Source organism: Struthio camelus, chromosome 1 (genome assembly GCF_040807025.1).
Source record: "Struthio camelus isolate bStrCam1 chromosome 1, bStrCam1.hap1, whole genome shotgun sequence".
Classification (NCBI taxonomy): Eukaryota; Metazoa; Chordata; class Aves; order Struthioniformes; family Struthionidae; genus Struthio; species Struthio camelus.
In genome coordinates this window covers 4,206,704-4,219,197 of record NC_090942.1, presented here as the reverse complement: position 1 = coordinate 4,219,197, position 12,494 = coordinate 4,206,704, and the positions used below count along the sequence as shown (strand labels likewise).

The 12,494-nt window shown below is 39.7% G+C and overlaps 1 protein-coding gene across 4 annotated transcripts in view; it reads left to right on the top strand.

Annotated features, from left to right (window-relative positions):
- Positions 1-12,494, top strand: part of MKLN1 (muskelin 1) — a 104,151-nt gene that overhangs the window by 72,510 nt on the left and 19,147 nt on the right. For all 4 annotated transcript variants that reach the window (XM_068954602.1, XM_068954671.1, XM_068954818.1 and 1 more), the window contains 3 exons: positions 871-1,083; positions 2,918-3,139; positions 5,142-5,271. In XM_068954602.1, coding sequence (XP_068810703.1) covers positions 871-1,083; positions 2,918-3,139; positions 5,142-5,271 — 565 coding nt within the window. The remainder of the gene's footprint in view (positions 1-870; positions 1,084-2,917; positions 3,140-5,141; positions 5,272-12,494) is intronic.

The following is a 12,494-nucleotide window of genomic DNA, read 5'->3' as shown; positions in this document are numbered from 1 at the left end:
CCTCTTGTCAAATCTTCTGCAAATAAGGCTTTGCACGTCTTGACTTCTAGCATTTTGGTGTACGTGAACATAACCTTTATGTGTACTGCATGGTGAATGTAAGAAAGCTCTCAAACCTAGACTCGACTGAAGCAGAAAGGATACTTTCCTGTACTGTGTTGCATCATCTCCATTTCATTGAATAAAATATGTTATAAGTTGAGCATTCCTGGATGGATAAGGTCATTATAATTTGGCAATGTTCCTCTCTTAAAAGATCATAACTTGTGGCAGTTTTGCTTACCGTGGGAAACTTTCTTGTAGATGGAGGTTGGAATGGCCATATCTATTTGTGAAGGACAGGGAGTGCTTTTGTTACCTCCAAAGACCCATTACAGGATATGATTGCTTGTGGGAGTGTCTGGTTATGATCTGTTAGAAAACATCCTATTAATAAAACAGAGTCTCTTGTAATAGAGCACTACTTAATCTCCTTCCTATGTAGTTATTTATAGGCTGTGACATCTTAACTTGCCTCTCATGTGCATCAACTTCTGTTATTTTAAAAGATCAAGTAGCTTTCACATGCCTCTCAGAATCGCTTCTGGAAGAAAGTGCTTATCTTCTAAGAAACCGTACAAAAAGGCTTCATGTCCTAAGTTTGTTTTTAAAAAAATGATGTTTTTCTAAAGCACAAATATTAATGGAATATCCTATTATATAGACATTTGTTTATTAATCTTGTATTATTATAAGCAGATGTTCTTGAATAATCAGAGGATTTCCAGGTGCTGATGGTACTTATTTTCCCTGAGTGAGTGTGCGTAGACCTACCTGGAGCAATATTAAATGTGTTGTTCTCTTTATTTTTGTGGTTGTTTTCTTTATTAGAGTGGTCCTAGTGCCAGATCTTGTCACAAGATGTGTATTGACATTCAACGAAGGCAGATATATACACTGGGACGCTATCTGGATTCCTCCGTGAGGAACAGTAAATCTCTGAAAAGTGACTTCTATCGCTATGACATTGACACAAACACATGGATGTTGCTAAGCGAAGACACTGCAGCGGATGGAGGGCCAAAGCTGGTGTTTGATCATCAGGTCAGCTACACTGATTACCTTAGTGAAATTTCCTGTCCGTGTACCTTTTCCTCTATGTTTGTGAATCATAATTTCAGTCGCAGCCTGCCAGAACTTAATTGCTACATCGGGTACCATAGCAGCAAAGGGTTTGGTTGCTATTTGCACTGCAGCTCATTTCTAATAGTGTTATCTGGTGCCTAATGCCATTGACTACTGGTATTCTAACAAAATTGAGTCAAAAGGCTCATAAAACCTTTGCAAAGTAATTCATTTTATTAAGGCCCACATTTTATTAAAGCTTAAGGCACAGTTTGTCTGTTCTTAGTCAGTTTTGCTGAGCTGGGTTTGCCGATCTGCCTGCTCAGTGGGCATTGGGGAACAAGTTGCAAAACTCTGTATACTGCCTTCAGGAGAATACAAGAAGCAAGACTGTGAAATGAGGCCAGCAGGATCTGGATTCTATCAACCTTGGCTATCTTTCAAATGTTGTAGAACATATATGTTTTGTAGGGCGTGAAACACGTTTTAGTAGTGGCTACTTTTAGTAGTTACAGCTATTCATTTACTCAAATTGAAGACTTGTGGGGTTGTGTGTGATTTTTTTTTTTTTTCTTCCCCCTGAGATGTGTTAAATGGCTTCTGTGTACTTGAAAAAGGTATTTTATTCTTAAACAATTTTAAAAAAAGCATGACCAAGAAATAACACAACAATATTTATTTTTGTAAAGCAGCCTAAGAACTATTATTATTGGTGCTGGTTGTCTTTTCTAAGCAGTGCTGTTGCCTGCTAGTATGATACACATTTTTTGCTGAAACTGAAAATTATCAATGTTATCTGTGAAACAAAAGCTAATCAATCTTTCTATTCTATTAATGAAGAATATGAGCCTCCTAGATGTTGGGGAAAAGGCAAAATGAAATGGTCAGCTAGCAAGACTGGTCTTGCTACCTTCTGAAGTTGTTTCCTTTTCCTGTGCTGTCTTTTCTAAAAGAATATCCTTCCTGAATTCTTCCTGAATCAATCTACAGCCCTTTCTCTTCTCTCCCTCTCCCTCTCCTGAAATAGTTGTTTTTGTTTAACCTTCCCAAAAACGTGCTGCATTAAGTGTTTTGTATGGATGTTGCCGAGTAGCATCTCTGTCTTATCATAATCTTGTCTTTTTTTTTTTTCCCCTCAGTGTTCTGTAACACTCCATGTTGCAATGTGTCGAAAGCATCACCTGGAGTCACTTTTGTTTGATTTGCACTGTGATGCACGTCCTGTTTGCCATAACCTGAATTCAAGCTTTGGGGATAAACTTTTTTTTTCTTTTTTTTTTTCCCTTGCAGTATCACCAAAAAATCCTTGGCCAGGTTACGGCCGTATTTGAGGTCAAAGTAATTAGGGTAACATTAAATATATGCTTGGGATGGAATACAGGTAACAAATCACAGGCTGTTTTTGGATCGGTTGGATGGCATTCAGTAAATAAGCAGGGAATATGACTCTTTCCCTTTCACAGCCACTGTCAAGGGCAGCATTCAGTGTACTTTCTGGCAGAATTGGCTACAGATTCTTTTTTCCCCCTAAAACAACTAGAACAAAGCTTTTAGGTGCCAAAGGTCCGTGTAGCCTTTCTGGCTTATTAAATGGACAAGATGAAGTTAGACTCATATTGTAAACTAAGGAACTGTATTTTCTGAGCTTAAAGTACTTGCCAACCGTGAAGACATTTGCGTTCTTTTCCGCTCACTGGAGGTTTAGGAGGTGTACAGGGTACTGTCTAGCTTATTAGATATCACTTGCAGGGAAAGGATGTTCAGTCTTAAGTCGTGATGTGCTGACTTAAAACTACTTTCCTTGTTCTTACAGATGTGTATGGATTCTGAAAAACACATGATCTACACGTTTGGAGGTCGAATTCTGACCTGTAACGGCAGTGTTGACGATAGCAGAGCCAGCGAACCGCAGTTTAGTGGATTGTTTGCTTTTGACTGCCAGTGTCAGACATGGAAACTTTTGCGAGAGGATTCCTGTAACGCTGGACCCGAGGACATCCAGTCCCGAATAGGACACTGTATGTTGTTCCATTCTGTAAGTATCCACCCTATACTTTGATTCGTGATGCCTGACCTTAAGGAGAACATCTGGTTTTAATTTTCTTGCAAGCTTGAAGCTTTTTAATCTTCTGATCAGTGTGTCGTCTCATTTTATGTTCACTGACGTTCTGGTGCTTTTTTGGTAAGTGCAGTTAATATTAATTCAAGTCCTAGCCAGAGCATTCACTAATTTAACTGTGACTATAATTAAAAAAAAAAAAAAAATTAGTTAAATAATGATAAGCAGACTCAGAGACCATTGGTTCAATTTAGACTAAGGAGAATTCTTTTTTTTTCCTAAATTGGTAAAGCATCTTAGAACCTTCTAATTTAGTAAATTCCATGTGTAGTCACTGGTATGGTAAACTTGACCAGTGCGAGGGCTTATTGCGAACGTGTTGAGAAGCGTGGGCCTGATGCTCTTTCCTGTGCTGGGTGCAGGTAACGTTACGAGCATTTCATCTAGAGCCTGATGGAAAGTCAAAGGTGTGGGGTTTGCTTTATTTTATTTTATTTTTTTTTAGTGTAGCACTACATTAGCATTGGGTATTTTGAAAAATCTTCCATTGCCTGTCTAATTGGACTAGTTGATCGTATGTATATTTAAGCACAGCATATGGGAATTATAGGGTGGGAAAGGGAGGCTGATTAGTGTCATGTCTGTTCTGCGCTAGCTTTTCATGTGGGTGCTTTCAGTAGGGTAACAGTGCAAAGGGGGTTTGTGTCAAGTAGGACTGCTTGCATACGCAGTCGTTGTGCGCTGGTCGTTCCACACTGAATTTCTGTGGTAGCTGCTTAGTGATCGCAAATGGAGTTTGCAGAGTTTTGCTGACACTGAACCTTGAAATGGAGGGGGTGGGAAGAGAACTGAAATGAATATTAGGGCACTCAACTGTTTTCTAAAGTGGCTGTTTGAAAGTTGACCGCAGATTTTCGGACTGAACAGTTTCCTGAGCTTTTTCTTGTTCCCTTCTAAATGAAAAGAGAGATCAACTTTTTATAGGGAGTACTGGGCTTTTGAAGTTTTCAGTTCCATTTTTGTCGTCTTAACGGTTCTCTAAAGTCTGGTGGGGGGCAGAGGGACTACCACAAAAGTTCTGCATAGGTACCAGAGAACATGCGAGGTCTGTGTCTGTGCTGAACATAAGAGCACAGATTTCTGTAAGCACAGTCATAGAAGCTTAGATCCTTTGCTATTTTCTCAGTCGTTGGGAAGAAAAATAATCTGCCTCTTATGGACTTTCCACTTGGCAAAACTGAAAGAAGTAATAAACCTGGTATTCTTGGCTTGCCATTTGCCTGAATTTAGTAAGTGTGCTGGTATCTAAATGGTTTCTCTTACAGTTGTTCTTTTGTTCTTGGTTTTTACAGTGAAATTATGATCTTCTGGGTTTCTGACATTGAGACTGTTTGTTCTTTAACATGAAACTTGACAAGTGAATGGCTGCTTCAGTGCTCTGAGCTCTGATGTTACAGCTTGATCAAGTGTGGCTGTAACAGTTAAACATGTGAAATCTGCTCGCTCACTCCTGAGCCGGTGCTCTGTGTTGGATCCAAATCTGTGGTCTCGTACACAGATCATGAAAGTGAAGTCTGTAAAGTTGCATATGTGGGAGGCTATTAGGGTGGGGAAGCTGTGAGCCTGTAAGTATTTAGCTCTCGAAACTGAAAAATCGAAAATTTTGAACTGAAATTCTTTTTCTTTTTTTTTCGTTAACTGAGTTTGAGAATAGTATAAACTGTTTTGTGTAACTGTTCCACTGTGAATCCTTCTGGGGATGGAAGGAAAAAAATATTTACCAAAGTAAGATTAGCGGAACTGGCAGTTAAGGCATGATTTTAAACTTGTAAGAAAAATATTTCTTTCTTACTCTTTGTGATTCATTAATATTTTTGTAAATGATCACAGTTAGCCAATATGCTTTCTTGAACTTGATTAGAAAAACCAAAGTGTGTGTGTGTGGTTTGTTTTTTTTTTTGTTTTTTCTCCTTTCTAGAAAAATCGCTGCTTATATGTGTTTGGTGGCCAGAGATCAAAGACTTACTTGAATGATTTCTTCAGTTACGATGTAGACAGCGACCATGTGGATATCATATCAGATGGCACTAAGAAAGATTCGGGGATGGGTAAGAGTATAACTATATTAAACTTTGTTCCTCTCAGTACAGATGAAGTAAATATGTTCTTAAGTAGATGAATGTCCAACTTCAGTATCCTGTATGTGAGGTTAGCATCCTTAACTAGCCCTATGTGTCCAAGTGAACTCCAGAATATTTAGGTTATGTTTATGCCTGTTCTGTTGGCCTTCCAGTCATTTCATACACACTGTCTTTAGCACAGGACAAATAATTGATACGTGCGTCCACATGGTCCCTCAGAAGACGACATTTTCAGCAAAATAATAACTAAAAACATCTCTGAAGCTCTTGCCAAAACCAGGAAAGGCTGACCAATAGTTATCCTTAAACCAGGAAGGAAAAACTCAACCTTATTTTATATAGTATCTTCCACTCGGGGAAAATTTTTCAGGAAAAAAAAAAAAAAAAGAGAGAGACATACTCTGCTTGGTTTGAGACACAAACGCCTGTAGGACACTTGGAGAGAGGGAATTGAAGCAGAGGAACAAAGGTGGTTTTGCCTGGCGGAATCTGATGAGGAAGACTAATCTTGTGTCTCTTATTGCCCTGTTAATTCTGTACTAAATTGTGAGAGGGGGAAAAGGTAGTAAAGGGAGTGAGGCTTCAGTCCTATTTAGTTCACACCACTGGAGCTATATACACCAGATACAGTTCTGTGTTCTAAAAACAACCAAAAGGCATTGTAACACAAGCATAAAGAACTGATTTTATAACATTTTCCTTGATTATGACAAAGAATACGTTCTCTTGCTTCTAAAGAGAATTTCTGCACATATGGGAACACCACTTTCCGGCGTTGCAAATACCCCGATATTGAGCCTGCAGCTCAGAGGTTGAAATCTGTGTTGCGCTGTGTATCACAGAAGCTTTGAGTATTTCCCTGATATATATGCTTGATCTTTTTTCTCCTCTTCCATTACCAAAATCCCTGGAAGCCAATTTATCTTAAATTTAGACTGCCCTCTTTATTTTGATTAGGTTTAATTTTTAGCGAGTACTTTAGCTCAGCTTCTCATGTGAATTATTGATGGTTGTGAATTATTGTTTGCTCATTTTGTTTAGTTACGCTGCTGAGGGAGAAGAGTACCCAACCTCTTATTCCCTAGAGTCATTTATTTACTTAAGTGCTTCTAAGAAAGAACCACCTTGCGCTTGTTTAGCCTTATCTGTTAAGGTGCCCGCATGTTGCTTGATGCCGATCTACGTGCATCCGTGCACTGTGTCTGACTTTAGAGCTTTTAAAAATCTGACTCTCTTCTTCCGAAACTGCTAGCGTTCTGCCGTTTTACTTTTTATAAGTGCATTTCTTGGTAGCCAGAAGCTTTACGCCCTGTGACTTCAAGCTGACACCTGTGATGACCTGTGTGACTAGCGAAGACACCGAGCTCTGCTTCTCAGCAGAGTACGTTAACTGCGAGGTTCAGTTAAGCAAACGCAAATATCCTAATTAACCCTCCTCCCCTTTCTCACAGACTCCAAAATGGTGAATAGTAGGCTTTGTAAGAAAATGACTCATTGGAAATAATTCATGAGTATGTTTCCAGTGTACTGTTCTCCTGTGCATAGAAAGTAAACAGATTTTAACACTTCCCTTATGGAAGAAAATGTTAGGCTTATTCGCGTTTTAACAAGAAGAGAACAAAATGCCTGTTGGATTTGAGCAGCAAATGCTGACAACGTTACTTTCACCAAAAAAAGCATGTCTTTATTGTGCTCTTGTTAAGCGATGATACACTGTTTTGATCTGTCCGTACAAAATGGTTCTCTGGTCGCTGTGAAGTTTATGGTGTTCAGCGTAATGAATCAAGTTGAGGAAGCCTGACCTAAATGTTCCTATAAAGTCCCATAATTACATTTTGTTACTGGTTCACGTGTGGCATTCAGTTCTATTCTTAGTTGAGCGATTTTGATTTTTACCCTAAGAGAGGTTAATTGTGCATTTGTTTAAGATTTCTGTTGGAGTAGTTGGAAGATTTAAAAAAAAAAAAAAAAAAAAAAAGTGAAACTGTTAAGCAGGGTATATCAATATATGGACTTGTTACAGGATTAGAAAACTGTGGTGATGATACCTTGCCTTTGCTGCTGTCTGTTCTTCTGGATGAGCTATTTATGCTGTTTAGTGAGTCTTGTTGCCCTTCAGTTGTTCTTTTGGTGTTGATCCCAGAAACAGTTTCCTGTACTGATGATCTGTTTAAGAGTAGTGGGTGACAGATCTGACTTAGTTTCGTACTTTGGAGTAAATCACATAATTGGTAGCAAGCTTAGGCATACTTTTTTCATTCCTGGGAAAATGGTTCTAATGTGACCAAGGTACAATGTCTGAAACATGGGTTTTGTACATGACGAATAGAGTTGTTAAGGTTTTACCTGCTAACAGTCTCTCAAGTCTCCATCTGCTTTGGGCATGGGTGTGCCCTGCAGCTCCTTTTGTCTGCCAGCTGCACTAGCCATCTCCGCAGAGTGAACATTGGTGCTTTTTCCAGCTCACTGCATCAAAAATAAACTCATGCTTCCTCTCCCCTGTCAGAGGAGAGCACCGAAATGAAATTAGGCCGTTAGTGCTTGTTGTCTTTCTCCTACCGGATAGGTGTTAGGAGCAAGGAATTTGTCAGATCAGCTAGAGAATGGGCAAAGTTGCGACTAAGGGAAAAAAAAGAATGCAACTGGCATGATGAGTCAGCTACGAGGAGAGGCAGCAGTGATATGGACTGAAGGGTGTGAAGTACAACTGAAGAGCAGAACTTGTCTTTGGAAGACAGTCAGTAATGCGAGTGCTAAGCGGGCATCCCTTTCACAGCAGTGGGTATACTTCTGAGAGATAGTATTTAAAATTAAAAAAAAAAAACCCACACAGCTTACATATGCCAGAGCATGTTTCTAAAGCGTATGCATGGCTTAGAGATGCTGCTGATATCGGACAACTTCAAAAGGCCATATTGACCGCTTGCCTGACTCGCTGAGCAAACAACTAATCACAGGCCGTGACTTCAGCTCTAGCAGAAATAGTAGAAACACAGAGTTGTGGTCAGGGTTCCCATGATAATCCTGTTTGGCCCTGGCTGGGGGGTGCGTCCGAATTCTTGGGCAGGGGGAGAATTTCCTTCTGCAGGAGAACCAAGACCTTCTCGTTTCCCTTAGCGTCAGGTAACTTCCAGAGTCAAAAGAGAACAAGCCCTGAATGTTCCTGTGGCTCCTTTTAACGGCAGAAGTAGTTCTCATGGGCAAACAAATGGCAGATATTTTTTTTTCAGCTACCTGCGAGGTTCCTGGGTACTTTGCAGATGATTGCATGGTGTTGCAGATGCTCCATCCAGATAGACTAGAGATTTCATGAATAAGTACCACGGACAGGGACAGTACAGCAAGTCCAGGAAATCCTGATTTAAAGCAAGATGATGTCAGAAAGACACTGATCAAAATAGAAAGCACAGCTAGCCCGACCTGGCCAGGAGCCAACCCAGGCAAGCAGTCGGAAGACATCAAGATCCCTTTTTGACTGTTTATAACACCTGGCATGCTTTACCCTTGCTCAGTTTAAGGTCTAACTTGCAAGTGGCCAGTGTGCCTCTTGCCATGGAGACGCTTTTTTGCGAGTGATTTTGCACCTTGCAAGATCAAGAGAATGTTTCTCTGAACCGCTCTCAAAACACTTTGCCCTGATTATGAAGGGGAGCGGGAGAGCAAGCAAATGCCAAATCCTTCTAAGAGTGGTTTATGGGAATGGCATAGTAGCAGAGTTCCACTTGGATTTATTAGGTGGCCTCTTTTTTCCCCAAATCCTATGTAACTTGAGTGAGAGCTTGCAGGTGCTGCACATGAGGTTGTTACTTTCTTAAGATGACACCCAAACTGTTCAGATGGTCTCCTTAGTTGTTCCTGACCATGACCGCCTTCCAAAGGCGGTCTCATCCTGAAAAAATCCAGAAGGAGAATCATTATTTTGCTGTGTCAACAGCTGGCCTGTGTACTGTATCGCTCAAAGTTCACCCTCTTGAAGTTTAGGAGATGTGCTGCTTCAGTTTCATAGATTACAAGTAGTAGTATGGACTAACTTGCTGATCTATTAGATTAATTAAAAAAAAAAAAGTATCAGAGGTGTTGGGTTCTGGTGAGCAGTGATATTCATGTGATTCATTCCTCTTACAGTCACAAGGATATTGCAAGGAGGGAAGATAACTCGCAAGTATCTGTAGTGAGATTAGCAGTCACATAAATTCTAAGAGAACAGTGATGTAGGTGACACTATTTGAAGAATAACCTGTATGGATACTTTGACCACCCTTTATCCTGGTCTAGGAGTTGTTGACTCTCATCAGCTTTGCCATGTGAGGGAAGGGTACTAAGCTTTTGGGGCGCTGTGCGTTTTTCTAATCCTTGCTGCTTGTGTAAGGCACACGCCTTACATGCACTTGCAACAAGGTCCACATTGGTAGCATTTATTTCTGATGCAGAGCAAGCTTTTATTAATGATTTTCAGCCTTTCAAGTTATGATATCCTCCATTTTTCTAAGGAAAGCAGGAATCCTTAGGAACTTTGTAGTTACGTACGTGCTACCAATGAACTTGCTTCCCTTAATTGCCTTTCATGAATCCTTCAGAAGCTGTCTGCAGACTATATGTTTTGTATCACTGTATTTCCAGTGCTATGTTTCCAAGCTGTTTAAAAATCTGCCATAGTATCTTTTCAAATGAGAGGGGTTGGGTTTAATTTCCAAGCTGTTTAGTGCTATGCGAACCACTTCTGTGTGAACTTTGATTTACTGCTTTGCAAGCTCTGCCTCTGTGTGAAAGCTCTCTTTTCTTGCTTATGCGCTGGTAGCGGCAAACTCTGTGCTCGAAACCACTGTAACTGCGCAAGCCAAGAAATACTCCGTTTCCTGAAGTCATTGCTGTAGTCAAAAGCCTGCAGGGCTTAGGGATCTTAGAAGTAGGAACATACCTGCTGCCTGATTTTTTTTTTTTTTTTTTTTAATAGAAGCTTTGCCATATGTTATATTTAAATAGAAATTATGTTGTAGAGGGTAAGACAGCATCTTCTGAAAGCTTTATCAGGAATTACTACTGTTTGTGTAACTGGCTGCATGTTCAGAATAAAGGCTTATTTGGCTGAATATCGCTTTCAAATATTGAGATCTTAAGCTTTATATTTTTGATATGTAAGAATAGATGAAAGTGAAAAGTTTTGGAGAGAGGATTTAGACATCTCATTTTCAGTAACTTATTACCCTTCCTACTCTGGACCGGTTAATGAGGTTATAGAAAAACAATGGCACATGAAAAATATTCACAATCTATTGGACTTGTGTACAGGATTGGTTGTGTTTTAGTATTTTCTTCATACTGCTTTTCCTCTTTACTCAGTAACGGATTGTCGTAGGAGCCAAATGAATATTGCTATGCAGCTGGCCAGTGCCACGTTCAAAACAAACCGGGTGAACTTCTCGGTCACTGGTTTATGTCCTTTGAGCTGTCTGCCAGAGGCTGAGTAGAGCGATACCTGGGCCTGAGAGGCGTTTGGTGTGAAGTCAGTGGAGATCAGCTCCAAAGCCGATTTACATCTACTCTTATTTATGCGAAGAAGTGGAAAAGTAGGGGCGCGGAGGCAGAGCAGAGGTCCCGTGCAGCCATCCGTACCACGCACGCACCCTTTGAAGCTAGTACGTTGCCAAATAATAGTTCTGACGGGCCACGTGTGTCATGTCTGATTCTCGTCCCATGTTGTTTATTGCTTTTTACTCACGATCCTAAAATTTCAAAAAAGTAACCAGTGACCGGTTACTATCGCAGCTTCAATTTAACTTCATATGCGCAGGGTTTAATTTTCTTCGTAACTTAAATTTTATTAGCTAAGTATCATGAGCATCTTTCACAGGTTTACAGCCTGTATCTCTCCTAATAACGCTGAGCTCAATCGTTTATGTTACGCCCAGTATTTACTGCAGGGCCATGGCACTTGCAGATCATGAAGCTCTCTTACCCCCTAGTGGAATTGTTTGTCAGTCGTCACGATTTCGCAAATAACCCTTTCGCTCTGTGTAGGATCAGGCTTTCTTGGCAAACGTCTCTTTGAAGTGTCTGTTGCGTTGAAAACATTGCACCTTATACAGTAAGGGGGAGATGCTGGAGTAGTGTCTTGTTTCCTCTTCACCTTATTTTCAGGGACTTGTTAACCTTTTTATTATTATTATTTTTTTTAAGTTGCGTTTTTAAGTTAAGACTAGCAAGTCTAACTTTCTAGTCCTGTCTTTGAAAAGGAGCGGATGTCAACTTTGTCTAATTAAGGCACTGCTTAAACGTGGTTTCTAAATAATTGGTTAGACAGGTTAAAGATTTTAGTTTATACAGTAAGTTGTTCCTCGTCTTTGACCCTCTATAAGTGCAGGGATATGTATTTTTGGTTATTTAGGCATTCTACATCTTTGAACAGTGTCAAGAAGAGATCGATGTGCAGTTGAGGGAGGCCTGCTATTACTTGGCTTGAATTTGATTTTTAATTATAGCTGCTGCAAATAAATCCGGTTCTTACGACTAAAGGTGACACTGAACTTTGGAGGCTTTTTGACCTTCTTCATTATTTAAAGAATAATTTCAACTTCAGAAAATCAGGCCTAAACTAGATGCAGAATTCATTTATTTAACAGCGTTTCAGGAGAAGGGATGGGACTTCTCTAGACAAGTTTTATATGTGCTTCCTCTATCAATGGTAATATACTAATAGTGTTCCTCATGGTGATAATTTTAATTTCGGTGAGACTGAAGTATTAAGGCTCTAAAGACATGCATACTTTTTTTTTTTTTCTTTAAACCTGGCATGGTCCATAAAAGTCAAAGCAGCAGATAAGGTTTCAAAGGCATTTTCTGTTTACATTAACAATGCTAATCAAATGTAAATGACTCTTGTGCCAGAAATTTCTCAAGTATGCCTTGAATTTAATTCTGGCGAGTCGATGCCTATGCCAAACAAACGTGTTGCATGATACTTTTCAAAAATTGATATTTAGTCTATGATTGTTTCTTTTTATTAATTTTCTTATTGTGTGGCTTCTGCAATTTCTCATTGTGCTAATTTAAAAACTTCCTTGTGGTTTGCAACTAAAACAAGTTACGTAGTAGTACTTGTGCCAGCGTTGTTCCCTGCTTTGTGTTTCGTTTCTTTTTTTTTTTTTTTCCCCCCTTCTACTCTGTCACCCATTAGCTTATGAACTGGATGA